This window comes from Nomascus leucogenys, chromosome 2 (genome assembly GCF_006542625.1).
Source record: "Nomascus leucogenys isolate Asia chromosome 2, Asia_NLE_v1, whole genome shotgun sequence".
Taxonomy (NCBI): domain Eukaryota; kingdom Metazoa; phylum Chordata; class Mammalia; order Primates; family Hylobatidae; genus Nomascus; species Nomascus leucogenys.
This window is the reverse complement of record NC_044382.1, coordinates 29,606,399-29,633,614: the sequence shown is the minus strand read 5'-3', so window position 1 is coordinate 29,633,614 and position 27,216 is coordinate 29,606,399. Positions and strand designations below refer to the sequence as shown.

Below are 27,216 nucleotides of genomic sequence, written 5' to 3'. Positions count from 1 at the left end.
CAACAACGATAGACTGGATTAAGAAAATGTGGCACATATACACCATGGAATACTATGCAGCCATAAAAAATGATGAGTTCATGTCCTTTGTAGGGACATGGATGAAACTGGAAAACATCATTCTCAGTAAACTATCGCAAGGACAAAAAACCAAACACCGCATGTTCTCACTCACAGGTGGGAATTGAACAATGAGAACTCATGGACACAGGAAGGGGAACATCACACTCCAGGGACTGTTGTGGGTTGGGGGGAGGGGGGAGGGACAGCATTAGGAGATATACCTAATGCTAAATGACGAGTTAATGGGTGCAGCAAACCAACACAGCACATGGATACATATGTAACAAACCTGCACATTGTGCACATGTACCCTAAAACCTAAAGTATAATTAAAAAAAGACTTAAAAATTAAAAAAAATAAAAAATAAAAAATAAATAAATAAATAAAACTTAAGACCAGAAAATTAAAAAAAAAAACGTAGCTACTTTTTATGGAACACATATCACCAAACACAATGCCAAGCTCTCTACTCATACAATCTCATTTCCCCCCTGAAAAACCAGACATCATCTTTTTTTTTGCTGCATGACATTTAGACCACTTTTCTGCTTCAGTTTGTACCAGATTCATGCAGAAACTGTAAACAGTAACTAGAACATACTAGTTTATTATGTAAAGTAATATTATCCTTTCCCTTCCTCTAGTTGAAACAACTTTTTTCCATTTCTGACTTTAGTTCTCCTACTTAGTACATCCTAAACTGTAAATAATTTGATCATACCATTCTTCCTTGGTTTTAACAAATGAAGATATTATCTACCTACTATGAAAGATGAGAAATTGGTTTATTTACTTTATTGTTTTTTTCCTCCTCTCACCCAAGTATTTATAAAGTATTGTTTTTTGATTGGCAATCTTGGTACTTTAAAAATATATACTTAGTGGTTACCAGGAGCTGAGACACGGGGATAATGGGAGTTATTGTTTAATAGATATGGAATTTCAGTTTGAGATAATGAAAAAGTTCTGGAGGTGGATAGGTTGTGAATGTACTTAGTGCCACAGTGAATTGCACACTTAAAAAATGATTAAAATGGAAAATTTTATGTTATGTATATTGTATCACAGTAAAAAAAGAATTTGAAATTACCACATTAGAAAAAAAGTATACTTAATGAGGTAGGTATTATAACAATTCCCATTCTATATAGGTTAAGTAACTTGTCAAAGATCACACAACTAATAGAAGATTTGAAACCAAATTTTCTCTAACTCAACAACTCCAAGTTGCCCCATTCAGAGTTCCTGCCCATTCCTATCCACTCCTGTGCAGAGAATGTGCACAGAATCTTTCATTCATTCAGTCTACCTATTAGATGTTTTTTCCAAGGGCCTACTTTGTTCCAGATGCTGTCTTAGGTGCTGGGGATCCTGTAGCAGACTGACACAAGTCAGCACTCAGCATTCACCTGTTTCCTTCATGCTCACCTTAAACAGCACGCGCACCTCCTGGTCCTCATTCTCCAGCGCCCAGAGCCGTCTCCGAGCAGCTTCCTGTAGGGGTCCATTTACACACCTCCTGGAGCGGCTCTTTACACAGAAGGAGAGTGTCAGGTCTTAAAGAGAACAGAGAGAGAAGGATCAGGCTGGAAATAGAATAAAAAGGAAGAAAGAATTAGATAAGCCCACAGTTTCCCCTACATGTATACCTGAACCCTCAACTGGTGTCCTCATTAGTTACAGATCAGAGTGGTCTTAACACTCCTCGCAGCACCCCTTTAAATAGTCCTCCCTAGAGGAAAAACACATACTGAACCCAGGAGGGCTCTGGAACTGCAGGAGTTGATGGACTCACGTTGGTTATTTCTGCTTTGTACAAGGTTTATTCCTACACTGCCTGGCACTGATGTAATGGTGCTAACACAGGACCAGCTAAGACATACATCACTCCCTGTGAATGAATTGTGAAAGTTTAGAATCAATAGGACTTTGTCCATATTTAAGGAAATGTACTTATATGTCAAAGTTATCATATGTAATAGACATATACTTTGTGCATTACACATAAACACATATATATATAAACATGTACACATTACACATAAACACATTTTCTCTAACCTGTTTTTTCTGATACTGCAATTATTAATGTTTATCAGGGTAATTAATGTATTAAAGTCTACCTTTAATTTCTCCAAAATGCACATTCATTTAACAGATACTTATTGAGAGCTTTCTATAAGCCAGAAGCTGTTTTACGGGCTCCTCAGCAGAGAACAAAACAGGCAGTCCCTGTTCTGATGGAGCTTGTATTCTTCTTGGTAAGTGAATAACTAGGCAAGAAATTCCACAAACATAATAGTTTCAGATGGAGAAGAGCATTGTGAAAAAAAAAATTAATGGAGTCAAGAGACAGAGAGATGGAGTGTTTGAAGGCAGGGGATGCCTTTGGATAGTGTTGTCGAGAAAGGCCACACTGAGGAGGTTCATCGTATAATTACACTTTGCAATGTGTCTTCTTTAGACAGTAAGTAGCAATCCTGTTAATAATTATTCAAAAAATAAACCGAGAAGGCGTTGAAATAGATCATCACAGAGGTCTCACTTGCAGCCTCAACTTGCCAGGACCTCTGCAAATTCCTCAGCACATTAGAGATGACCCCTATCATGCTGGCCTGAGTCCACAAGGCAGCTGTGGATGTCTACCTTTAAAAGGCCTGTCTTTAACCTAGAAGTCCTGAAAATTCTGTGGCTGCAAATGAGCTCTTCTATGACATTCCCAAATGACCAGACTTTGATGTAAACTTCACATGGGTGTTTGTTCCACTCAGTTTCTCCTAGGCTTATGCTCCAATATCATGCAACCCCTTTTTCTTCAGCACCCCCCATCCATCCAGGCCTCCATCTGGTAGCCTTGTGGCATGCTGAGCTCTAGGAGGAGGTACGGTGCAAAGATGAAGCCCAGGGAGGGGTCACACAGGCTCCAGCTCAAGACTTGGCTCTGCTCTTCAATAACTGTGCCACCCTAAACAATTAATTGCCTCTCTATGCATGGCTTTTCCCTTTAGCAAAATGGCTTTTATAGTACCTATCCCACAGGGGTTTTAAGATGTTTACTAGACTGGGTGCAGTGGCTCTTGCCTGTAATCCTAGCAGTTTGGGAGGTCAAGGGAGGAGGAGAGCTTAAGCTCAGGAGTTCAAGACCAGCCTGGGCAACATGCCAAAACCCTGTCTTTTGACAAAAAAGAAAAAAAAGATTAGCCAGACATGGTGGCCTGGGCATGGTGGTGCATACCTGTAGCCCAGTTACTCAGAGGCTGAGATAGGAGGATGGCTTGAGCACAGGAGGCTGAGGTCACAGTGAGTCAACATCACACCACTGCACTCCAGCCTGGGCAACGGAGCAAGACCCTGCCTCAAGGAAAAAAAAAAATGCTTCCTAAATAACATCGTGCATATAAATCTTTTTACTCAGTGCCTGGTACATATTAAATATTCAGTAAACACATTACGCATTAGCTGTTGCCCCTCCTCACCTCCCCACCACTAGCAAGTACTGCTCATGGCTGGCTGCCCTCAGGTGATCATGACTATTAACCTTGGCAATAACTGATTCTATGATTCCTTTCTACCAAACCCATCTCATCCATCCTTCCACCATCTAATCCAAAATCCCCATTCAAATCTCTTAGAGTAGCCCCTGCTGACTGTCAAACAGGGCCTTTCGTGTGAATCTCCTTGCCATGCACATGAATCTATGTATATGGAACTCAAAAGACCTGGACTTAAATAAGCAGACTGCTCTTGAGATCTCAACCGTGAGAACTGATACTTAGAGCAGAACCTCTGTGCCCACAGTGGGATCCTACAGCGCCCTCTGCATCACTAGAGCAGGGAGGAAGTCAAGCTCGATATAGTTTTCCTGAAGTGTATTGTGTCACAGATTAATCCTTCTCAAAGTCAGTTCTGTAATTGTGATAATATGTTTGACTGATTCTGTCTGCAACTGTACTGCATTGAGGAGAGGTTGGCAGCTACAGCCATCTCCCCTTCTCACTCCATGACCTTCCTGGAAACAGCATCAGGGTGGAAAATGCTGAAAGATGGACAAGTTCAGCCCGAGGTCAGTTCAGTTTCACCTACAGATACCCTTTGTTCACTGGCCTTCATGCATTGATAAGGCAAAATGCTGACTCTACTGCGTTCATGAAACAACAGATGGTAATTCAGGTTTTTCCAGGGGTGGTCCAAGCTGACAGACAGATAAGCAGATTGACACAATATCAAGAAACAAAGGGCAAAGTTTTTCTCATTGTCAACCAAGAAGTTTGACGAATTTGAAATTGGGCCTGCGGCTATACCACCCTGAACACGCCCGATCTCGTTTGAAACTGGGAAAAGAAAGAACCTGGTATGACATGTATACAATATCTATTTACATGGTCTAGGTCCTTTAAATATATTTATAATCTTTTTCACAAGTCTATATTTTGTATTACAGGGAGAGCTATATTTTTGGAGAGCGAAGGAGCGTTGTGGTTTTGAACAAGGCCCTTCCTCATCACGTGTTAACTGTGTCGTGGTGAAGTCATTTCCCTCTCTGACACTCTGTTTCTCATCAGCTAAATGGAGATTTGGGCGCTTCCACCTAGCGATGGGCAAGCAAAAATGAGAAAAACATGTGAGGATCATTTGGCACGCGAATTGCCCTCTAAAATGGTCCTATCTACTGTACAACAGAAATCAAGTCTTCTACAGGTTTGTCCTCAGAGTTTCTGTTACAGAGTTCTGCCCAGGTGCACCTTTCCTCTGATAACAATTTTCTCTTTGCAGGCTTCATCGATGTCTTTTAAAGGGGATTTTGTGCGAGATGTGTATTAAGAATAAGATTTTTTTCACATTAATTTCAAAACTTTTTCTGCTTCTGAAAGAGTCATACAGATGCCCTTCTGCTCAAGCCAATCTCACTTCACATATTCATTTAGTTATTCACTTATTTAACAAATATTTACGCAGAACCTACTACATATAAAGTACTATGTTGGGTATCATATAGTATGTAAAAGTGACCTCCACATATTCATTCAACCATTCATGTATTCATTTATTTATTTATTTTGAGGCAGGGTCTCACTCTGTTACCCAGGCTGGAATGCAATGGTGCAATTACAGCTTACTGCACCCTCAACCTCCCAGGCTCAGGCAGTCCTCCCATCTCAGCCTCTCAAGTAGCTGGGACTGCAGGCATATGCCACTGTGTCTGACTAATGTTTTCATTTTTTTTAGAGATCAGGTCTCACTCTGTTGCCCAGACTAGGCCCCAATTCCTGGGCTCAAGTGATCCTCCCATCTCAGCTTCCCAAAGTGCTGAGATTACAGGTGAGAGCCACCACGTGCAGCCCATGTATTTATTCATCAAACATTTTCTGAGCAGCAACAATGTATGAACAACTCTTTGAGGTACCATGTTGAATATAAATATTTTTAACCCCTATCTCTCAATACCTTCAAATCTAATTTATGATATACTTTCTTTAACAAAGCAAATAAGTATGGAGCTCCTAATAAGTGCCAGATTGTGAAGAGCTCTGAGTAACAGCTTGAGAAAGTTAAAATTAATTTTGTTGGCAATGGAGTGCAACAGAAGATTTACGAGCAAGCAAACAGCATAGTCAAAATCTTTTCATCAAGAGGGAAAGAGGGAGGGGCTGTTTAGATGGGAGAGATAAAGAGGTTATTGCAATACTCAACATGGAAGAATAAGGCTTGTCTTTGGTATTTGGATACCTGGATTAATGTTCTGCGGCAGAAAACATTTTTCCTTGTATTCAGATGAGGCTATACACTCACTCGATACAGCTGGATCCTTGGAAGGAGTTTCTTTACCTGGAGAAGATGAAATAAAAGGTCATCTTAAGAATGTAAGGAAGTTCAAAGCAAGTTATAAGCAAGGCTGTAGCTTTGGTCAAGTGACAATTTTTTTCCAGGATTAGTGGCATGAAAGAATTCTAATTGTTATCACCATTGCCTTGTAATTATGTAAGCTATTATCAAAGAACTGTCATACATGCCATCTCAATCCAGCAGCAGCCTGGGTATGCCCATCTTATTAAAAAGCAGATCCCCATTCACATATTGAACTAAGTCTCATGGCTTAGAACATCGAAGGTGCTCAATATACATTGAGCCTACACAGGTCATCACAGATCTGACTACAGCAAAGCTTAAGGTTCAATAGGGGCAGATAATGGAAGGGCTGGAGTGGAGACAGACATTGGCATCATTAGGGAGGCAATTGGGGTGTGGTTGTAATGGCCCTGAAATGTATAATTGTCCCCAGCTGTCCTTCTGTCTTCCCCTTAAATAGGGTCCTGTCAGGCCTCTCTTTCTTCCCAACTCTGAAAAGTTACTGTCTTCACAATGGTAGAAGTGGAGTAAAAAGAAGAAGAAAGAAGACCAAGACACAGGCTAGGGCTAGGGAAGAGGAAACTTTGATGGCAGAGAGTTGAAAAGAAAGAAGATGGTGCACCTATAAAGCATAATGAAGTAGATACAGAAGGAAATGTCAAAAACATTGCTGTAGAACATTGGCCTCCTTTACGGCATCCCCAAAATACAACAAGGAAACTCAAGTCCTTCACACATTAATTTTAGTTGATGGATTCTGTCCTTTTTTCCATAAAACTGTTCAAGAACTGTACCATGGAGTCAGAATGTGATAAGTATTACCTGATCCTGAAAAGCAGTTAGGAAACCTTGGCTCAACCACTATTTGTGAGTCGCTCCTTTAATTTGCTTACAAAATTGTGTGTCAGAGCCAAAGAGGCCTACCAAGTTTTGCATACTGGATCTGTGCCTCTAATGACACAGCTTAAGAATGCAACAGGGGTGGAGCAGTCACACTTACTTCTGGTTAATGTTGAACCTAAATTCTCATATTGCTGCTAATAGCCTGTGTCTCCATTCTGTGCCTATGGAGGAAGATTTTGACACCCAAGTTGAGGACCTTCCATTTCTTCACAGTGGGAGCAGTTAGCACTGTTTTGGGTGATGTACATGAAGAATGAAGTGGATTTCAAATGGAATAGGCAGAAGCAGGGGCCTGTCAGCTCTTCATCCAGTAAATCTTGTTAGCTGTTCAGTGCTGAAAGCTAAGCAGCTTAGCTGGAAACCTGGCAGCAATGAGCTATAGTTGAACAGGATCATTTTTCAGTTCTGCCCTGAGGAACCAAAAGCAACTGCAGCAAAAAGGCACTGGCTTGGGAATAATGAGAAATGAGAATGAGCACAAATCAAATCTTCCCATACATGAGTTCAGTGACCTTAGGCAAGACACTTCACCTGTCCACTTTGTGAGTTTTCACTTTCCCCACTTATAAATGAAGGACTGATCTAAATTAGTGCTTTTGAACCCCAGCTGCCTATTTGAATCATCTAGGTTGCCTTTTAAAAATATTGCTTCATCCCAGCTAAAACAAAAAATTAAAACAATGGACTCTTGAAGATAAAGAGTAGAATAATGGTTACCAGAGGCAGGGAAGGGTGTGTGTGCTAGGGAGAAGTAGGGATGTTAATGGGTACAAAAATGCAGTTAGATAGAATAAATAAGATCTAATGTTTGATAACACAACAGGGTGACTGTAGTCACCAATAATTTATTGTACATTTAAAAATAACTAAAAGAGTATAATTGGATTGTTGGTAACAAAAAGAAAAGATAAATGTTTGAGGCGATGTGATTTACCCTGATGTGATTATTACCCATTGTATATGCCTATATCAAAATATCTCATGTATTCCATAAATGTATATACCTAATATGTACCCACAAAAATTAAAAATAATAAAAGAATAAAAAGAAAAAATATTGCTTCATCCTCAGAGATTCAGATTTTTGTGGTCCATAGTACAGCCATAGATCTTTTTTTTAATAATAAGTTCTTCAAATGATTCTAATTTGAGCCAGTGTTGAGAACCGTATGTCTAGATTGGTGCTTCTGAAACTTTATTTTACCTATGAATCACCTATGGATATTGATAAAATGCTGATTCTGCTTCAGTATTTGAAAGCTGAGGTTCTGCATTTCTGATGTTTTCACAGGTGATGCTCCTCCTGCTGCTCCCAGGACCACACTTGGGTAGCAGCCTGCTTCCCTGGGACAAAATTTGACTGTAGACTACAGCAAAGCCACAAACATCTTCTTTATTTTTTTCTGGCCCACATAGTGAATTTTTACTTTGAACTGCTTGACATCATTTAGAAATTGAAATGTTTCACATAACCCAGATGCTTGAGTTTGTTTTGAAACATGGAAGATCTGTAGCCCAGGACCCTCATTGTCATATGGCAACAGTCAGCTGGGGTCAAGTGGCTGCTGTTGCTCTACAGGGCATTTGTTCTCCAGCCACCATGGTCCCCACCCTATTCCGTCACTCATTTACACCTGACCCTGGCAAGTTTGTGAGTGTATCCCTGCTGTAGAATTCTCTGAGAAAATACAATAGCCTGACAATGAGGACTTGTGAGGTGAGCCCACCTTGAAGAAGGGAAGTCAAGGATGGGGACCCTGGCTTGGGGAAAGGGTGCACAGCTTTTTAAGGATTTGTGAGGCTTAGGGCAGAAAATTGCAAGGTTTTGCAAAATGTGATACGTGAACTGTCTGTATCAGAATTTTTTAGATAATTGTTTTTAAAAAGATGTCTATGCAAAAGAAACTTATAGAAAATATAGAAGAATATCTGCATGACTTGATGCTGCCAGTGATTTCCTAAACAGGATGGAAAAAGTGCTACCCTCAAAAGGAATAATGGATAAATAGTAATACATTAAAATTAGAAACTTCTATTAATCAAAAGATGCAATTAAGAGACTGAAAAGTGGCCGGGCGCGGTGGCTCACGCTTGTAATCCCAGTACTTTGGGAGGACGAGGCAGGCAGATCACGAGGTCAGGAGATCGAGACCACGGTGAAACCCCGTCTCTACTAAAAATACAAAAAAATTAGCCGGGCGTGGTGGTGGGCGCCTGTAGTCCCAGCTACTCGGAGAGGCTGAGGCAGGAGAATGGCGTGAACCCAGGAGGCGGAGCTTGCAGTGAGCCGAGATTGCGCCACTGCACTCCAGCCTGGGCGACAGAGCGAGACTCCGCCTCAAAAAAAAAAAAAAAGTGACAGAGTACAAGAAAATATTGATCATACATATATATAGTCATCAAATAATTCAAACATATTCAAAGATTTAAGGAATGTCAAAAATCTTTGAGAAATAGGTAGCCAGCCCACCAGAAAAATGGGCAAAAGGATTGAATAACCTTTTCACCAAAGACAATATTCAAACAGCTAATAAATATATGAAAATTGTTTCACCTCATCAGGGAAATGAAAATTAAAACCACAATGGAACGCAGCTACACAGACTGGCTAAAATGAAAAAAAAGACAGATAAAGCCAAGTGTTTGTGAGGATATAGAGCAAGTAGAATACCTAGAATATACTGCAACTAGAATATACTGCAAGTGTGAAGATAAACTGAAGTTCTATCTTTGGAAAGCTGACAGTGTCAATTCAAGCTGAAAATATGCGTGCACTAAGACCAAAAGACATCCACTAAAATATTCAGAACAGCACTGTTTATAAGAACCCAAACTTGTCTACAATTCAAATGTCAATTTACACTAGAATGGACAAGTAAATGATGTATATATAATATATAATTAAATCTTAACACAGCAAACTGGGCATGGTGGCACATGCCTACAATCTCAGCTATTTGGGAGGCTGAGGCTAGAGGATCATTTCAGCCCAGGAGTTCAAGCCCAGCCTGGACAACATAGCAAGACCCATCCCCCAAAAATTAAATAAATAAATAAATCCAATACAACAATGAGAATGAATGAATTGCAACTGTATAAAACAATATCGATGAGTATATTCACTTGTGAAAAGTCACCACACTGTACACATGATTTCATGCACAACTCTGTATAAATGGTAAATTTTTTTTAATCCTCTTAAAGCCTTTACTGACATCAACATTCTTTTTTTTTTAACTTTTATTTTAGGTTTTGGGGTACATGTGAAGGTTTGGTTCTTCGGTAAACTTATATCTTGGAGGTTTGTTATACAGATTATTTCATCAGCCAGGTATGAAGCTCAGTACCCAATAGTTATCTTTTCTGCTTCTCTCCCTCCTCCCAACCTCCACCCTCAAGTAGATCCCAGTGTCTGTTGTTTTCCTCTTTGTGTTTATAAGTTCTTATCATTTAGCTCCCACTTATAAGTGAGAACATGTGGCATTTAGTTTTCTGTTCCTACATTAGTTTGCTAAGAATAATGGCCTCCAGCTCCATTTATGTCTCACAAAAGACGTGCTCTCATTCTTTTTTATGGCTGCATAGTATTCTATGGTGTATATGTGTTAATGGTACACTTTTATAAAAAGCTGAATTTTAAAATATTCCTGGAGCCCCTCTCTACCTACTCTACCTTGAAATATCTAGGAGTAGAGTCCTGAGGTGTGCGTTTTTAATTAGCACTTCGGGTATTTCTGATGTCTTCTAGAGTGTGAGAATGCTCAAGCCAATTCACCAGAGGCCTCGGATCCCATGAGCCAGAAGGGCACCTCTCTGAGAAACAATAAAGAAGCTGGAAAATTAGAATGCATTCTATAATAGGAAAAACAGCTAATAGTTATACATGGATTGACAGTTTACAGCATTCTTTTACACATGGTGTTATATTTCAACATGAAGAAGTTTGAAAACTTGAGCTGGGCCTTGTAAAAGAACCAGAGATAATTCAAGGCAACAAAAAACTGTCATACAGAATAAATTACCTTCAAAAAAATGTATGTTTCGTATAACTGAAAGAAAATAAACCAAAAGGTCTATGGTAGTTATCGCTGAGTCATGTTAACAATCTTTTTGATACTTTCATCTACTTTCCAAATATTCTAATTTTTCTTTTTTTATAGGCAAATTTAAATATTATTTAACTGAAATATTAATTTTTTGAAAAAAGTTTTGTATATTAAAGATGATAACACAATCTGCTAACAATATAGCCTGCTGATTAATAATTGTTTTAATATTAATACTTTAATCTACTATTTAAATTCCAGCTTTGTCAATTGACCCAGTAATATCAGTAATATCCTTTTTATCATCTTTTCTTCTTCAGTATAGAATGCAGTCTAGGATCAAGTACTACATTTAGTTGTCAAAAGTCTTTAGCCTGCTTTCATTGGGAACATTTCCATACACTTTTTTTATGACTTTTTTTCTCTGATGACATTGACATTTTGGAATGATGAAGTCCCTCCTCCACCCTTCTTTTAGTTTTTCTTCAACTTTTATTTTAAGTTCAGGGGTACCTGTGCAGGATATGCAGGTTTGTTATATAGGTAAACGTGTGCCCTGGTGATTTGCTGCACAGATCATCCCATCACCTAGGTATTTAGCCCAGCATCCATTCATTATCTATTCAAAAATATGGAACACTTCACAAATTTGCATGTCATCCTTGCACAGGGGCCATGCTAATCTTCTCTGTATCTTTCCAATTTTAGCATACATGCTGCCAAAGCAAGCTCTCTATTTTTCAAATATTCTGTAATCAGCATGCATTTGTTTTCTAACACTGAAGGCAGGTAGAGAAGTGGCTAAGAACAAGTGGCAATCAGACAGTCCTGGACTCAAACCCTGGCTTCTTCATTAGCCATGTGACCCATGTGAACCCAGTCTATGTAGTCTATGTGGAGCTGACTCCTTAACTCCAAAAGTGAGCACACAATTCAGGCATAATCCAACTGGGTTATGCAGTGCCATGGCCACAAGATCAAAGTTAAGCCAATGAGAATTAGTTCTAGGACCCTCATCAGCACACTTAGTGAAGAGATTTCTTTTCACTGGACTAGAAGCTATGAATATGACAGCCTGGAGCTGTGGCGCCCACCACAAGGAGAAAGCCCACCTGACATTCAGTCCAACCCATAAAAACAGAGCTTAGGAAAGTTAGCTTTCTGATAACATCATCTGAACACCTTCATTTAGCAATATCTGAAGAAAAAAAAACCTAGACTTTCAGTTATTAATCAATAAATTGCTTTTGATATAAGCTAGTTTTATTTTTATTATTATTGATCAGAAAAAGTTACTAACCCTCAATTCAGAAAAACATTGAGATTCATTTGTAAACTGCCAAACTGGTTTCCGAAGAGGCTGTAACATTTTGTATTCCCACCAGCAATATGTGAGAGTTCTAGTTGCTCCACATCCTCACTAACACTTGATGTTATAGTCTTTTTAACTTGGGCCATTCTAAGTAGGTAGGCCATTTTATCTGATTGTTTCAATGTGCACTTCTCTAATGACTTATGATGTTAATCACTTTTTCACATGCTTATTAGTCATCTACATATTTTTTATATGGAAGTGTCCATTCCAACATTTTGCAATTGTTATTGGGTTATTTATCTTATCATTATTGAGTTGAAGGAGCTTTTCTTTGTAATATACTTGTTCTGGATATTATCCCCAGTTGATGGCTTGCTTTTTGTGTTCTTGGCAGATGTATATAAGTGGGAGGAAAGCAGGATAGGGTGGGAATGAGCTTTGTACACACATGGGATGGTAGAAGCCAGCCTGCGCATGCTGGGGAGGTGGGTAGTTGTGGGACTAAAATGGATAAATATGGTAGGGTCAAAATGGGGGAGCACTTTAAGGCAGGCAGGGGTGTTTAGAATGGATACAGTAAGCAATGGTGAGGTGTGAAATATTCTTGAGCATGGCAATGGTATAACAAAAGTGAAAATTCTACTTGGGTAACATGGGAAGGATAAGGAGAGAAAAGCACAATAGGCAGGGAGACCAGCTGAAGAGGTGCTGTGAAAATCCAGGGAGGTGAGTGTGAGAATATGGGCTATGGCCCTGGCAATGAGAAGTGAGGGCATAGAGTGAATGAGGCTATATTTTAAAACAAGAAAAGAGAAGGCATCTTGACATATTGAATATGAGGGATAAACATGGGGAAGAGGCAAGAATTGCAGAAAATGAATGAAGGAAGGGATTTAAAAGATCACCTAGTTCCACTCCCAATTTTAATGTTGAGAAACTAAAGGCCCAGAGAGGAGTCGTGATTTTACTGAGATCACACAGCAAATTAGCAAAAGAGCCAGAGCCCATCCATATCAATGGGTAGTGACCTTGCCATTTTCACTACATTAACCTGACCTCAGAACTCTAAAGTCTCGGGCCTCTGATCAGGGAAACATCTCACAACAACTGGCTGAAAATGAGAATTCACCTTCATTTCTCCTCTCTCAGCCTCTCTTTGCTCCTACCCACCCACCACCAAGCTCAACTTTAAAAAGAAGACTAAACAGTAAACATTTTTCTGCATGTTTTTTTTTCCTGTACCCACATTTTCTTTTCTTTTTTGACCTAACAGACCTACCATCAGCAGTTTTTATGATGTAAACCCACTTTCTCTTTGTTGGGACGAATAGCATGTTAGAAGCACAGCTACATCTACCCACATGAATATATCTTAGATTATAATGTTTAGCAAAAAAAAAAAAAAAGTTGCATCATGATATCATTTTGTTTAAGTTTTAAAGTCTGCAAAACAATTCTTTGGAATGATCGTGAGTTCATGAATATGTAGTGAAAGCACATAACCACTGAATTCATGAAAGTTATTAACTATGTGGAGAGAGAAGGGTAATGAGGTTGGAAAGAGATATCCAGGGGCCCCTAAGTATGTTTATGATGTTTTAGTTCTTCAAAAAGTAAGAGAAAGAAAAAGGTAAAGTTCTGAAGATAACATGGCATAATGCAAAAATTTGTTACAGCTAGATGGTGGGCTAACTATTCTAATATCCTCTATTATCAGTAGTTTTAAATGCTTTACAAGTCGTTTAAAATTCAAAAGTGAAGCATCATTTACTATTATCAGCATTCACCCTTGATCTCCTCTTATTATACTGATGATTCACATTTATCAAAAAGGTTGAAAGGAAAGTTACAAGCACCAGTGATCAACAGAGGCGAATGTATCTCTTCCACATCTTCTATTTAAGGGCGTAAATCTGCCAAATTTCTTCAAACAGGCATTGAAAATAAGGGTGAAGTGCTAGAAGTTTTTTGATCAACAAGCTTTGACATGGCTTTCTCTGTGATCCAAAGTGAGCAACTGTAGCTTATCAAACAATGGCAAGAAACAACTCATAGATAGGGTGGGGAAGTCAGAGATGATAGCAACTGATCAGAACCTATCCTCTCACCATGTGCAGTCCCCCCGATTAGGGGACTTCTGTGAGCAATTGAGAGCCATCCCAGGGAACAGATGCTGCAGGCAGAGTCCACATGTAAGAATGCAGGTGCCTGGAGTAGTCAGAGTCAACGTTCATTATTGTGTCACTCCACGCAAACCAGTCTGGCAGCTGTCCAGTGCTCAGTGCTATCAAGAGCCTTCTCCTTTCCTGTGTCCCTTAGCCCTGAGGACTTACTGTTTTGGTGTCTGCTGTTAACTCCCACTTAAACAGACACAAGGCAGAAGCACCCCAGGAAACATAAGTACAGACTTCTCCAGGCCAGTAAGGAATGAGGAGGGAGTGATGTAGGAGTGGCCCATATTAACTAACAATAAAACAGCCTGTAGTTATTGAAGGGTTATCAAAAGCCAGACCCTGTGCTAAGTCCATGAGAGGAATTATTCAATTTAATCCTCACATAACTTCCATGGGATAAGTACCACCATTAGACACAGTTTACAGCCAGGAAAACTGAGGTTCAGAAAACATGAAGGACTTGCCCAAGGTCACACAACTATTAAGTTGCTCCAGGATGGGTCTCATACTTTGTTCTTTTCTCTAGGATAAATAGGGGAATCTGGAATGGGAATATCCAGATCGACTGGACTCGGACCTACAACACCCATATCAACCTTACTAGGGAAAGGCCCTGACACATACAGGGAATAATATGGGGGAATTGCATGAAAAGTCTCGAGGGAGATACATAGCAGGCTAACTCTTGGTGAAAAGGTGAATGTGGGGTGCCAGCCAGTAATCAATGGCAAAAAGAAGGTGAAAGAATAAAGTAATTGAATGATAGTGTTACTATGATTTTGATCTTTTTCAATATTGTTTTTTTGTTTGTTTGTTTTGAGCTGCGTATCTCTGTTCTACAGGAAATATTTGGCTGAAGGACAGATGTCAACTAGAAGCAGGGACGAGGGAACATGAGCAGAGCTCTCTGAGACACCTCTACACAGCAGTTTACAACCCTAAAACTGTATATATGACTAAATGGGGGCCCAGAGAGAAAGCGAGATATACTAGGGTCATCAAAATGGAATTAACAATGGTTAATTTTATTGTGCTCAACTAACTGTGCACCAGACTGTTTCACCATTTCACATGTAGACTTAATCTCCACCACAGCTCTATGAAGAAGGCATAATTATGTCATTAAAGCTACAGATAAGGAAACTGAAACACAGAGAAGTTAAATAAGTTGTCGAGGCAAGTAAAAGAACCAAGATCAAATCCAGACACTTTGGCCTCAAAGACCAAGTGAGTAGCCAAGATGACACCTGCCTAACTAGAGCTAGAGGAAGTCAGATCTAGAGCCCCAATCTCCGACTTCCAGACCAGTGGTCCTGCATGTCTCCCTCCATGCTGTTTCTGCTCTCATGGGGCACAATGGCAATAGAACTTAGGGGGAGGGACTGAAAAGTGTTTACATCTGAGAAATCTGGAGAAGTGAAATTGTTCATAGCTAAAGTCGTGCCTTTTGTGCCAAAGGCATCATTTGGGGTTTGTTTGCTTATAGTTTTAGGTCCAGGGGTTGCCTTTTTCTGGGAGATATTCCCTGCTGTAGGTGCCAAGGTGCCTAGATGAAGACTTCAAGCAGAGGAAACAGAATACGGTTGTTTTGAGTTCACTTTAATGACCTCGGGTGCCTTCTACAAGCCCAGGTCATAAGACTAAAGAAGAAAGTTGTCTGTCAGAGAATAGAGAGCCCTCAGCTAGGGGATGCTCCTTAGCTCCTTCTCTCAGGAACCATGGTGGAGCTCCAGGAAGACACAGAGTTCTAACAAGGGTTAGGAATGATTCCTTGGAGCAATGTTCCCCTATCTCCCAAGCAAGCCTCCCCCCACCAGTCTACCCCCACATTTCCCCAAAGCCACCACTCATCCTGATAAACACCACACAAGAGAACACAGGGCCCTACCTGGATTCTCCTCTGAAAAAAGGCAAGAAGGTTGCTTCAGGGAGACCAACCAGCCTGGTTGGCCTGGAACTGACATATCCCAGCAAATTCCTCAGTCCCAGGCAAACCATAATGGCTGGTCACCCTAAGTCACTCTCCCATGAGATGACAATTTCTTAGAGCAACAACTCTCCATTGCCTCAACTTGATGCACACACTTACACATGCACTCACACACAAATCACACTGTAATAGACGGAGGCAGGAAACTGCCTGTTTTTCTCCAGTAACAGCAACCCTGACAAAAATAGGCTTGAATGACTAAAGCCAAGTTTATGACCACCCATAGGCCACAGAGGAACTCACTGCCTGAACTTTCTTCCTGTCCTGGGGGATCTTGGGAAGAAAGGAAGGAAGGGCTTAGTCACACCCTGGGAGTGGCAGCCAGGAGCAGTGCTGCTTAGCTCCTGACAGAGCAAGCTCAAAGCCTCTTTCTTCAGGAAAAAATAGATGCTTCCAGGCTTTGCTCCCTTTTTACAGAGCCAGCATGACAAACACTTACCCAAGGAGGAAGGAGAGGCAGCCAGAAAGCATAATCATCTCCCCATCTTTGGGAGAAAAGTTTCTCCAACCCAGCAGGTTCCTGAGCCTCCACTGGACCATCCACTTTGGCCAAGCCACAGGCCAAGGGCCCCCTGGGAAACTCACCTGGGCCCCGGGTCAGACTCCGCTCCCTGGGGATGCAGAAGCAGCCACCCATGTGTGTACCATCCTACCCTGGCCGAGGCCCTTGGGAACACCGGCCAGAAGAGTGCTGCAAGGGCCAGCCTCCCAACGGTGTCCCTCCTCCTGCCTCCTCCCTGGCATACAAGGGACCGAGGCCTGCTCAATGCACAATGCAGCCTTTGATATCCCGGCTAGGGCAGGAGGCCCAGGGAGGGTGGGAGGGGCAGCCCAGCCCAGCCTGCAGGCCCACAGCTCCTGCACTGTCAGGCCTGGGGAACAGGGCTCCTCCCTGCCTCTCAGCAGATCGCTTCATGCCTATCAGCCTGCAGCACATTCCTCGCATTCTAGGATTGAGATATACAGTTTGGTTCTTGTGGGGGCAGCCAGGGCGGGGGAGGAGGGCAGAGAACATCCCAGAGATCAAGACTGCTGTTCTTGCTCCCTCCCTGACTGACTTGGCCCACACTGACTGGCCTGCCACCCCTTTACAGTGATCTCCACCCAGTCTCTCTCTGCAAAGGCCTCCCTTGGCTCTCTGATAAAGTTGGAGCTGTGGGTGCAGCATTTCACTTCGACCTGGCAGCATCAATGAGCCAGCTCTTCACTGGGGAACATGCAAACCCCCAGCTGCTGGTGTGCAGGAAAAGAATCCAGGAGATCACCTGATGAAGCCCAGCATTTTACAGGTGAGGGGATGGAAAAACAAATACATCAAAGGATGGGGAGAGGTTGGTCAATAGGTAGAAGGTTAGAGTTACATAGGAGGAGTAAGTTCTAGTGTTCTATTGCACAGTAGGGGAACTATAGTTAATAATGTATTGTATATTTCAACATAGAAGAGAGGATTTTGAATGTTCTCACCACAAAAAAAATGATGTTTGAGATGATGGATATGCTAATTACCTTGATTTGTTCATTACACAATATATAGATATATTGAAACATCACATTCTAGCCCATAAATGTGTAGAATTGTTATGTGTCAATTAAAAATAAAACAAAAAAAAAATACAGCAAGTCTACAGGTATGCAAGCAAAACTGGTCCCACAAGACTAACTTCTTTCCTGTTTCAGATAGGCAGTGGAGCAGGGGAATCCAGTTGACACTGTGGCTAAATTTCAAAAAACGTCCCATGAGATCTTGCAAAGGAGATGGAGAAAATATGGCTGAATGCCAGCAAGGTTGGACAGAAGCATGACTGCTCTAACAACCAAGCTCAAAGAGCACTGCTCACCCAATGTTTCCTTCATGACTAGAGCAAAGTCGTGAAAGGACCCTGGTGAAAGGCCCAAAGAACAGGAGGTGTGAGCCAAGAGAAGGTGGGGTCCTGCCAGGCCTATGTTGCAGGCTATTTGGAGGCTGAACTTGAGGTCAGTATCACCAGCATTTTAAGGAGGGCAGTGGCCTGATCGAGTTTATATTCTGAGAGGAGCACTCGGGTGACCAGGTGAAGAATGGTCTAGGGGTCAGTCCCACCGGAGATCAGGAGTATCCACCTCACGCACCAGCCCGGCCCCAGAGGACAGGGTCTTGAGCCTGTCTCTGAAGCGCCACTCCCGTCTCCACGCTGACTTATCCTGAGACACAGTTATTGAATGTTTACTGTGGGCCAGGCTGTCACTGTACATTATTCTATTCAAATCCCATAACAGCCCCATAATGTAGGCATCATTTCTACTTTGTAAGTGAGGAAATGGTTAAAGAGGAGTGTATAACTTGTCCAACTCCCTCCCTTCTCCCACCGTTTATGAATGTCAGAGTCAAGACTGAGCCAGGTCTAGTTGATTCCACAGCCCAGAAGGATCACATTTCTGATACATGAGATACATTGTGGGTTCTTCCATGACTACTAGGACACACAATGAGAAAAGCCTAGGAAGGACTGAAACCTCTGGAGCCAGCTAACCATTTACACAAAGCCCAGGAGATGAGAGCTGGGGCGGGGAGTAGAGTGCAGGAGGGATGGGGTCTCTCTGATCACATTGCCACCAGGGAGGATGTTTTCTCTGTACAGGTCTATTTAAAGTATCTACTTCCCATACGTTTCTCATGTGTTTCCCTTACCGAAGCACAGTGTTTTTGAGTATGAATTAGAATGTTTTCTTGGGCCCACAATGAAAGGACAAGAGTTCCTTTAGAAAACAGCCACTTAAAACTGGGATGTACGTGAAAATCAGGCAGTGACAAGAAGCCCCATGCTCTAACTTACACATGCTGACAGATGCACAGACTTATCATTGCTCCTTGGCTGGTCTGCACACCACTCTTACACAGGTACAACAACAATCAGACTATAAACGATCAAAACCAACTATTGAAAGGATCCCAGGCCATCTGTCAGAGATGACACCCTAGGCAGTTGGCTAACACACACATTGTGGCAGGTCTTAAATGAATAGTCCATTCTGGATAAAGTCATCGCTTCCCTTGAGATGCAAGAAACTGTGCTGTTCTGCTCCTGGGTAGCCTGATGAATTGATTAGAGCAAAGAGATTTCCAGCAGGAGCAAAGGCCCTGAAGTAGGAACTTGCTTAGCATGTTAAAGGAAGTGTGGCTGAAGGCTAGTGAGGTAGGCGAGGGCACAGAGATGAAGTCAGAGAAAGCAGCAGGAGACCAAACAATAGAGGGCCTTAGAGGTCATCTTAGGACTTCAGCTTTTACTCTGAATGAGGTAAGAGCCAATGGAGGACACTAAAAAGAAGAGTAACGTGCATGACTTATGGTTTTAAAGGGTCAGCCTGGCTTATAGGCTATAGATGGAACTCCAGATATGCAGCAATTGTAACATCCAGCAGAGAGATGATAATGTCTTGAACCAAAGTGCTATTGGTAGAGGTGATGAAAAGGGTTTACGTATTAGACATATTTTGAAATAAGGGTATATTAGTCAAGGTACTCCAGAGGAACAGGACCAATAAAAGTTTAAAGATAAAGAGAAAAAAAAATTAACGAATTGGCCCCTGTGAGGGTTGGCGAATCTGAAATCCATAGGGCAAGGCAGCAGGCTGGAGACTTAAGTAAGAGTTGCTATTGCAGCCTTTAGTCCAAATTCCACAGAGCAGCAGACTAGAAACTCACACAAGTTTCCCATGTTGCAGTCAAGAAGTCTTGAGAAGAATTTCTTTTTCAGGAAACTGCAGTCTTCAGTCTTAAGGCCTTTGACTAATTGGAAGGCCCCCAGTCAGCTGGTGGGAAGGCCCATGCACATTATAGAGGGTAATCTGCTTTGTGCACTGTCTACTGATGTCAATATTAATTATCTTTAAAAAAAAATACCTTCAACATCTATTTTGTTCTTTGGTCAAACAACTGGGCACCATGACCTAGCCAAGAGAACACATGAAATTAACCATCACAGAGAGCCATAAGGATGTGTTGATACATTGAATGTATGAGAGGAAAAAAAAATCTACTCTAGAGTAGTTCTGATTTTTTTTACCTGAACAACTGAAATAATTTAATATTTATTGAAATGTTAAATGCTAGGAGAAAAGAAGCTTTGTGAATTGAAACCAGGAGTTTGGTTTTGTATATGTAATATTTAATAGTCCTTTAGTATATCCAAGCAAATGTAGACAAAGCAATCTGGAGTTCATGGAGAAGTTAAAAGCTGAAGGTAAGTATTTGGGAGTTGTCACTGTGTAGAGGGTATGTAAAGTTAGGAGACCAAATAAGATCTCTTAAGGGAGAAAGTGGAGGATAGAATACGGAGGATATATCAAGAATGAGCCCTACAAGCACATTAATTTTTACATGAATAAGAAAGGAGTAGAAACCAGCAAAAGCGATAGAGAAAGAGTGGCCAGTGAGAGGATATGCACCAAGAGCATAAGATGGTACAGAATTCAAGTTAAGAAAGTGTTTCAAGAGCAGAAGGTGATTAACTATGTCAAATGCTGCTAATAAGTAAGATGTGCACAGAGAATTTACCACTGGACATCTTGGTGGAGCAGTGGAGATAAAAGCTAGATTGGGAAAGCTTCAAGAGTATATGGTAAAAAAAAAAAAAGTGGAGCTCCAACCGACCTTCGACTCACCACCATCACCATCACTGCCATCATTATGGAATACCTGTTGTTCCCTTAATATTTGTTTGGTATTCAAGGGTTACAAGCTCATATGGCTACAAGAGCCACGCAGCTGATAGAAATGAGTGAGCTGGCCAGGAGATAAGTGGCAGCTGATGCCACTGTAATTGCCTGATGGATTCTTTCTGCCTGCTGCACAGACAAAACCAGTTCACTGAGACTGGTATTGCAGCAAAGAAAACCTTTCATTAATGTGAGGCCAGCCATGCAGAACAACCAGGGTTATCACTCCAGTCAATCTCCCCAAAGACCCAGAGTTTAGGGTTTTTCAAGGATAGTTTGGTGGGCAGGTGGGGAGGGGGTGGGTGCTGCTGATTCGTTGGGGATCCAATCATAGGAATGTGGAAAATAGTCCTCATGCACTGAGTTTGTTTCTAGATGGGAAACACAGGACAGGTGAAGTCATGAGTCATGAGTCTAGGTGGGTTCAGTCAGTTGCCAGAATGTAAAAGTCTGAAAGACATCTCAAAAGACCAATTTTAGGTTCTACAACAGAGGTGTTACCTACAGAAGCAATTGGGGAAGTCACAAATCTTGTGACCTCTGACCACATGACTCCTGAACAATAAGGGATTACAGAAACTGTATCTACATTTTAGCAGAATTCAGGTCCCTCCCATAATCTTAATCTTACAGCTTTTCATTAGTCTTACAAAGACAGTTTCAGCCCCCAATGAGGGAATTCGTTTTAGAGAGGGACTGTTATCATCCTCGCTTCAAAGTTAAACTATAAACTAAATTCCTCACATGGCTACCTTGGCCTACACCTAGGGATGAGCAAAGACAGCCAGCCTGTGAGGCTAGAAGCAAGATGAAATCAGTCACATTAAATTTCTCTCACTGTCATAATCTTTGCAAAAGCAGTTTCACTGGCATCAAGGTTGGGGCAACAACAGGGAGAGGTGTACCTGTAGGGCATGGAGGGCATTGCTCTGTCTAAGAAGAAGCCCCTGCTAGGCTTTGGGCAATGAGGAACATGGTGCAAGACAGGCCTGTGTAACCAGACATTCTCATTTGTCATGGAAACCAAAAATCCAGATTTGTAAGTGAAGGTTCCTAACGTTTAAATGTTTATAAGCTATAGGAGTCTAAGGCAGGAGAATTACTTGAGGCCAAGAGTCCAAGACCAGCCTGGGCAACAATATAAATACCCTATCTCTAAGAAAATGCTAAAATAAATAAATAAATAAATAAATGTTTATAAATTATTTCAAAAAATCTTTCAAAGCACTATGTGGGCCAATACCTCAGGGCAGACAAACTTGCCTGTAGACCAAAATCCAACCCAAGAGCCACCCACGAGTTTGCCATTTCAGACATAAAATCGAACTTTTTTCTTAGAAAAATTGTAATCTAGTTGGAGCAATCATAACTTAGGTACTATAATTCCAGGGAAAAACTGAAAAGATCCCATTATCAGTTGAATTGTGTCCCCCTGAAAAAGATAGGTTGAAGTCCTCACCCTCTGAATCTGACTTTATTCAGAAATAGGCTTGCTATAGATATAATTATTCAAGACGAGGTTATACTAAAGTAGGGTAGGTCCCTAATCCAATATGATCTTATAAAAATGTCCTTATAAGAAAACAACCTGTGGGCCAGGGGCGATGGCTCACATCTGTAATCCCAGCACTTTGGGAGGCTGAGGCAGGCGGATCACAAGGTCAGGGGATTGAGACCATCCTGGCTAATACTGCGAAACCCCATCTCTACTAAAAATACAAAAAAAATTAACCAGGCGTGGTGGCAGGCGCCTGCAGTCCCAGCTATGCAGGAGGCTGAGGCAGGAGAATATTGTGAACCCGGGAGGCAGAGCTTGCTGTGAGCTGAGATCGCGCCACTGCACTCCAGCCTGAGTGACAGAGCAAGATTCCGTCTCAAAACAAAACAAAACAAAAACCTGTGAATAGACAAGGACACACAAGGAGGGCTCCGTGTGACAATGAAGGCAGATATTGGAGTTACATAGCCACAGACCAAAGAATACCAAGCATTGTCTGCAAACCACCAGAAACTAGAAAAAGACAAGGAAAGATTCCCCCTACAGGTTTCAGAGGGAGTATGGCCATGCTGACACCTTGATTTTGGACTTCTAGTTTCCAGAACTGTAAGACAATCCTTTTCTATTGTTTCAACCCAGTTTGTGGTACTTTGTTAGAGTAGTCCTAGGAAAGTAATACAGATCCCATAAGAGATAAGAATATGCCATTTATTCAACAAATTGTTCAGTGAACAAATATTTATTGAGCATCTTCTACACCTAGGCATTTATCTAAGTCTAGAGGATACATCAGCAAGGAAAAAAGACAACATATTGCCCTCATGTAGCTTTCACATTCTAGTGAAAGGAGAAAGGCAAGAAACATAATAAATAAGTAAATTATACAGTGTGTTAGATGGTGGAAAGTGATATGGGAAAAAAAAGGGTCTTCCACAGTAGAGGGGCTGCAGTTTTCAGAAGGGCTGAGAGACAGAAGTCATCACTGAGAAAATGACAACTCAGCAAAGACCAAAAGGACATGAGGGAAGGATCCAGGAGCAGCCAGGGGAAGAGCATGCCAGGAAAAGGGAAGAGCCAGTGCAAAGGCCCTGGGGCAGAAGGGTGCCCAGCATGATAGAGGAAGGGCAGAAGAGGGTGTGACTTGAACATGGTGAGAAAGAGGTAGGAAGCAGACACCTTCAAGGTCATAATTAAAGAAAGAATGAAGAAGGAGCTTCATTACAAAAGTGTAGGCAGGCTTAAGGCAAACCAGCAAGTATGATGAGGCACTCCAGGGCTAGAAATAAAAAGAAGCCATAACATCCTTAGGCCTGAAGGCACAAAAGGAGGGGTAGCTAGTGCAATCTAGCAAGAGCTGGCTGCAGCCAGGGCCCAGGGCCAGGGGCTATGTCTTTGATAGAGGAACATAGCTACGGCCTAGCCAAGGTCATGAATGGAAAGGGGCCAGCAGAATAAATACTCCGTCTTCTCACCTTCCATCTTCCCATGACTGAATATAACTGGAAGCCAAAGATTAACAGAGCTTTGTGGAGGAAGCCCGTAGAGGCCAGCCTCCTGGGGGCACAGCACAGGGTAGAGAAGAGTGTGGAGTGGGTTCCAAAGGATGACTGAAGATTGGGCAGCACAGGGAGATTAGCAGGAGATGAAGTCAGAGAGGTAACAGGGGCCTGGGTATGTAGGGCTTGCTAGATCATTTTAAGGATGGTGGCTTTCATCTGAGTGAAATGGCAACCATTGGAGAATTTTTGGTGGAAGAGTGATATGACTTATGATTTGAAAGAATCACTCCAGCTGCTGTGTTGAGAATAGATAGGGTAGAAAAGGACAAGAGTGAAGCAAGGAGACTGGCAGGAGGCTATTGCAGTAATGCAAGCAAAAGTGTGGCTGGACCAGGGGGTCGGCCTTAAGGAAAACAAAGCTGAGGCAAACTTAACATAAGTGGAGTTTATTTGAGCCAAGTTTGAGGACTGCAACCCAGAATTATAGATTCAGCATATGAGCTTGGATTAGCCACAATTACAGGTGGGTTTTTAAAGGAAAAGAAGCAGCAGTTCCTAAGTTATTTACCAATAATTTACATTAAAATAACATAAGCTATTGATTGGCTACACATTGTTATTAAATTCCAGGAAAATGAAGATTATGGGTGAGGCAGCTAGTCAGGAACAAAATGCCTTTAATAATGGACCCATGGCATGGGTGCAGGAGACATTACTGAAGTCCCATACTCATGTCTCTGAGCCTGATAAATTTTGCATATCTCGCACAGCTCAGATTGTTCTATTTTTCTTTTCTTAAAAATAATGTTAAACTAAATTTGGCCTAAGGATGCCTCCATATTTGATTTCTTATGTCACAAACTATAACCTAATTTAGTACATGAACTAACTGAAACTAACTTGGGTGTATACTTTTGTAACAAAAAGCTGAGTCTCAGCCAATCACAGCAGCAGAGCTTCAGTCAAAGGTGGCCAACTGATCAAACCATGATCAAATGAGGCAAATACTGAGCTGTAACCAATCAAGCAGCCTTTGTACCTCACTTCTGTTTGCTGTCCGTAAATGCTACCTGCTCAAGTTGCAGCCTGGAGCTCTCTGAAACTGTTCCTGTTCTGGTCGGCGTGGGGCAAGGGTGGGGGTACCCAATCTGTGAATCATTCTTTGCTCAACTAAATGTTCTTAAGTTTAATTTTTCTAAAGTTTTTTCTTTTAACAGTAGAAGCAGTGGAGGTGATGAGAAGTGGTGAGATTCTGGTTTATTTTGTAGGTTGAGGCAGAATTAACTGTTGCATTAGATGCGGGGTATGAGAGAAGGCCTGAGCACCTAGAAGGATTGGGAGTGCCATGAACTGACAGAGGTTGTGTAATAGTGTGATATAATAACAAATACATGGCGGGCATGGTGGCTCATGCCTGTAATCCAAGCACCTTGGCCACCAATGCGGGACCATTGCTTGAGCTGAGGAGTTGGAGACTAACCTGGACAATATAGTGAGACGTCATCTCAACAAAAAAAAAAAGAAGAAGAAGAAGAAGAGGAAATACATATTTGGTCTCTGCTCCTGGTTCTTGAGACAGAGCTCCTAAAACTTTTATGATTTCCTAAGTGACAAGATCACCTAATGCAGAGCTCCTAAATCCCTTAGAATTTCCTGGAGAACAGGAGCATCTTCTGTTACTCTTGGTGGGCTCCTTAATAGCCTCATGATGGGGGCTCGTAGGCAGGGGAATCAACCATGTGATTACATTAGAACTTTCAGACCCCACTGCCCTGACCTCTGGGGAAGAGAGGGGGTGTTAAAGATGAGCTAATCACCAATGGTCAATGATTTAATCAGTCATGCTACATAATGAAGCCTCTATAAAACCCCAAAAGGACAGGGTTCAGAGAGCTTCCTGGTTGATGAATCAGCAGAGGTGCTGGGAGGGTGGCACACCTGGAGAGGGCATGGTACTCTGTGCCCCTTCCCACATACCTTACATTATGCCTCTCTTCCATCTGGCGTTCATCCACATCCTTTGTAATGTCCTTTATAATAAATGGGTAAATGTAAGTCAAGTGTTAGTCTGAGTTCAGTGAGATGCTCTAACAAATTAATCAAACACAAAGAAAGGATCATGGGAACCCTTGGTTTACAGCTAGCTGGTCAGAAGTACAGATCACAACCAGGGACTTGTGACTGACACCTGAAGTGGAGGGCAATTTTGTGGGACTGGGCTCTTAAACTGTGGGATCTAACACTATCTTCAGGTAGATGGTGTCATAACTGAACTGAATTATAGGACACCCTGTTGGTGTCTGCTGGAGAATTGCTTGGTATATGAGGAAAAAAACAGACACATTTTGGTGAGAAGCAATAAAATACTCTATATGCTGTGTTGAGTGTTGTATTGTGTGTGACGGTAGGAATAACAGCTTGCTTTTCCTATTGTTACAATTGGCACTGGATCTATCTCACATGGGGGTCAGGAGGAGGCCTGCCAGAAGAGCAGGCTTGACTGAGTGGGTAGGTGAGATAGAACTGTTCACAAGTCTGGTATTTAGGGGAAAGGTCTCTATAGAAAATACAGACTTGGAAATCATCAGCACATAGATATATATTCGATATGAAAATGAAGTTAGCACTTCTCAACAGGAAAAACAAAGTTTTTTGGAGGAGGTGGCATGTGATTGGGGACCTTGAAGGATGGGATTTTCATAGAAATAGGTGGGAAGACAATCCCAGATTAAGAAAGAGCCATTATCAATGCTAGGATTCGCACTGAGGCTAGTTTAGGGAACACTTTTTCAGTTTGAATGAGCAGAGGACTGATTTTGGAGGGAGCCAGTGGCAGAAATATGAGCAGAATATTAGCCTTGTAACTTCCTGTACACTCATGCATCTGTCTACGAATTCATCAGACACCACTGGTGATCTTAAAAGCTGTGTTTGTTGTGGACATTAACAACAACAATCACAAACGCATATTGAGCCCTTATCACGTGCTTATGTGAAAATTCCTCACTTAATATTCACCCCCAACTAAAAATAAGGAAAGTAAGAGTCTGGGTGATTTTCTCTAGTTCTGTCTGCTGGCAGGATTGGAACCAAGGCAGTGTGACCCCAGAGCCTTTGCCTTACCACTCAGCTCTACTTCTTTGTCAGAAACACCAAACCAGGCATCTGTGGTGGTGGGGCCCAGC

At 41.6% G+C, this 27,216-nt stretch overlaps 1 protein-coding gene, 1 long non-coding RNA gene and 1 other non-coding gene across 3 annotated transcripts in view; 1 reads left to right on the top strand and 2 right to left on the bottom strand.

Moving 5' to 3' along the window:
* SH3TC2 (SH3 domain and tetratricopeptide repeats 2) overlaps positions 1 to 17,078 on the bottom strand; it is a 64,740-nt gene extending 47,662 nt beyond the window's left edge. The window contains exons 1-3 of the mRNA XM_003266616.4: positions 16,925 to 17,078; positions 5,792 to 5,890; positions 1,493 to 1,620 (exon numbers count right to left, since the gene is read on the bottom strand). Coding sequence (XP_003266664.2) covers positions 1,493 to 1,620; positions 5,792 to 5,890; positions 16,925 to 16,976 — 279 coding nt within the window. The 5' untranslated portion in view covers positions 16,977 to 17,078. The remainder of the gene's footprint in view (positions 1 to 1,492; positions 1,621 to 5,791; positions 5,891 to 16,924) is intronic.
* LOC115831754 lies at positions 11,486 to 11,588 on the bottom strand. Its single transcript, XR_004027246.1, has one exon. It is a non-coding gene; the product is annotated as a U6 spliceosomal RNA (small nuclear RNA).
* A 192-nt stretch (positions 17,079 to 17,270) lies between the features above and the next one.
* LOC115837268 overlaps positions 17,271 to 27,216 on the top strand; it is a 45,846-nt gene continuing 35,900 nt past the window's right edge. Inside the window, exons 1-2 of the long non-coding RNA XR_004032322.1 lie at positions 17,271 to 17,628; positions 18,200 to 18,313. This is a non-coding gene — a long non-coding RNA (uncharacterized LOC115837268). The remainder of the gene's footprint in view (positions 17,629 to 18,199; positions 18,314 to 27,216) is intronic.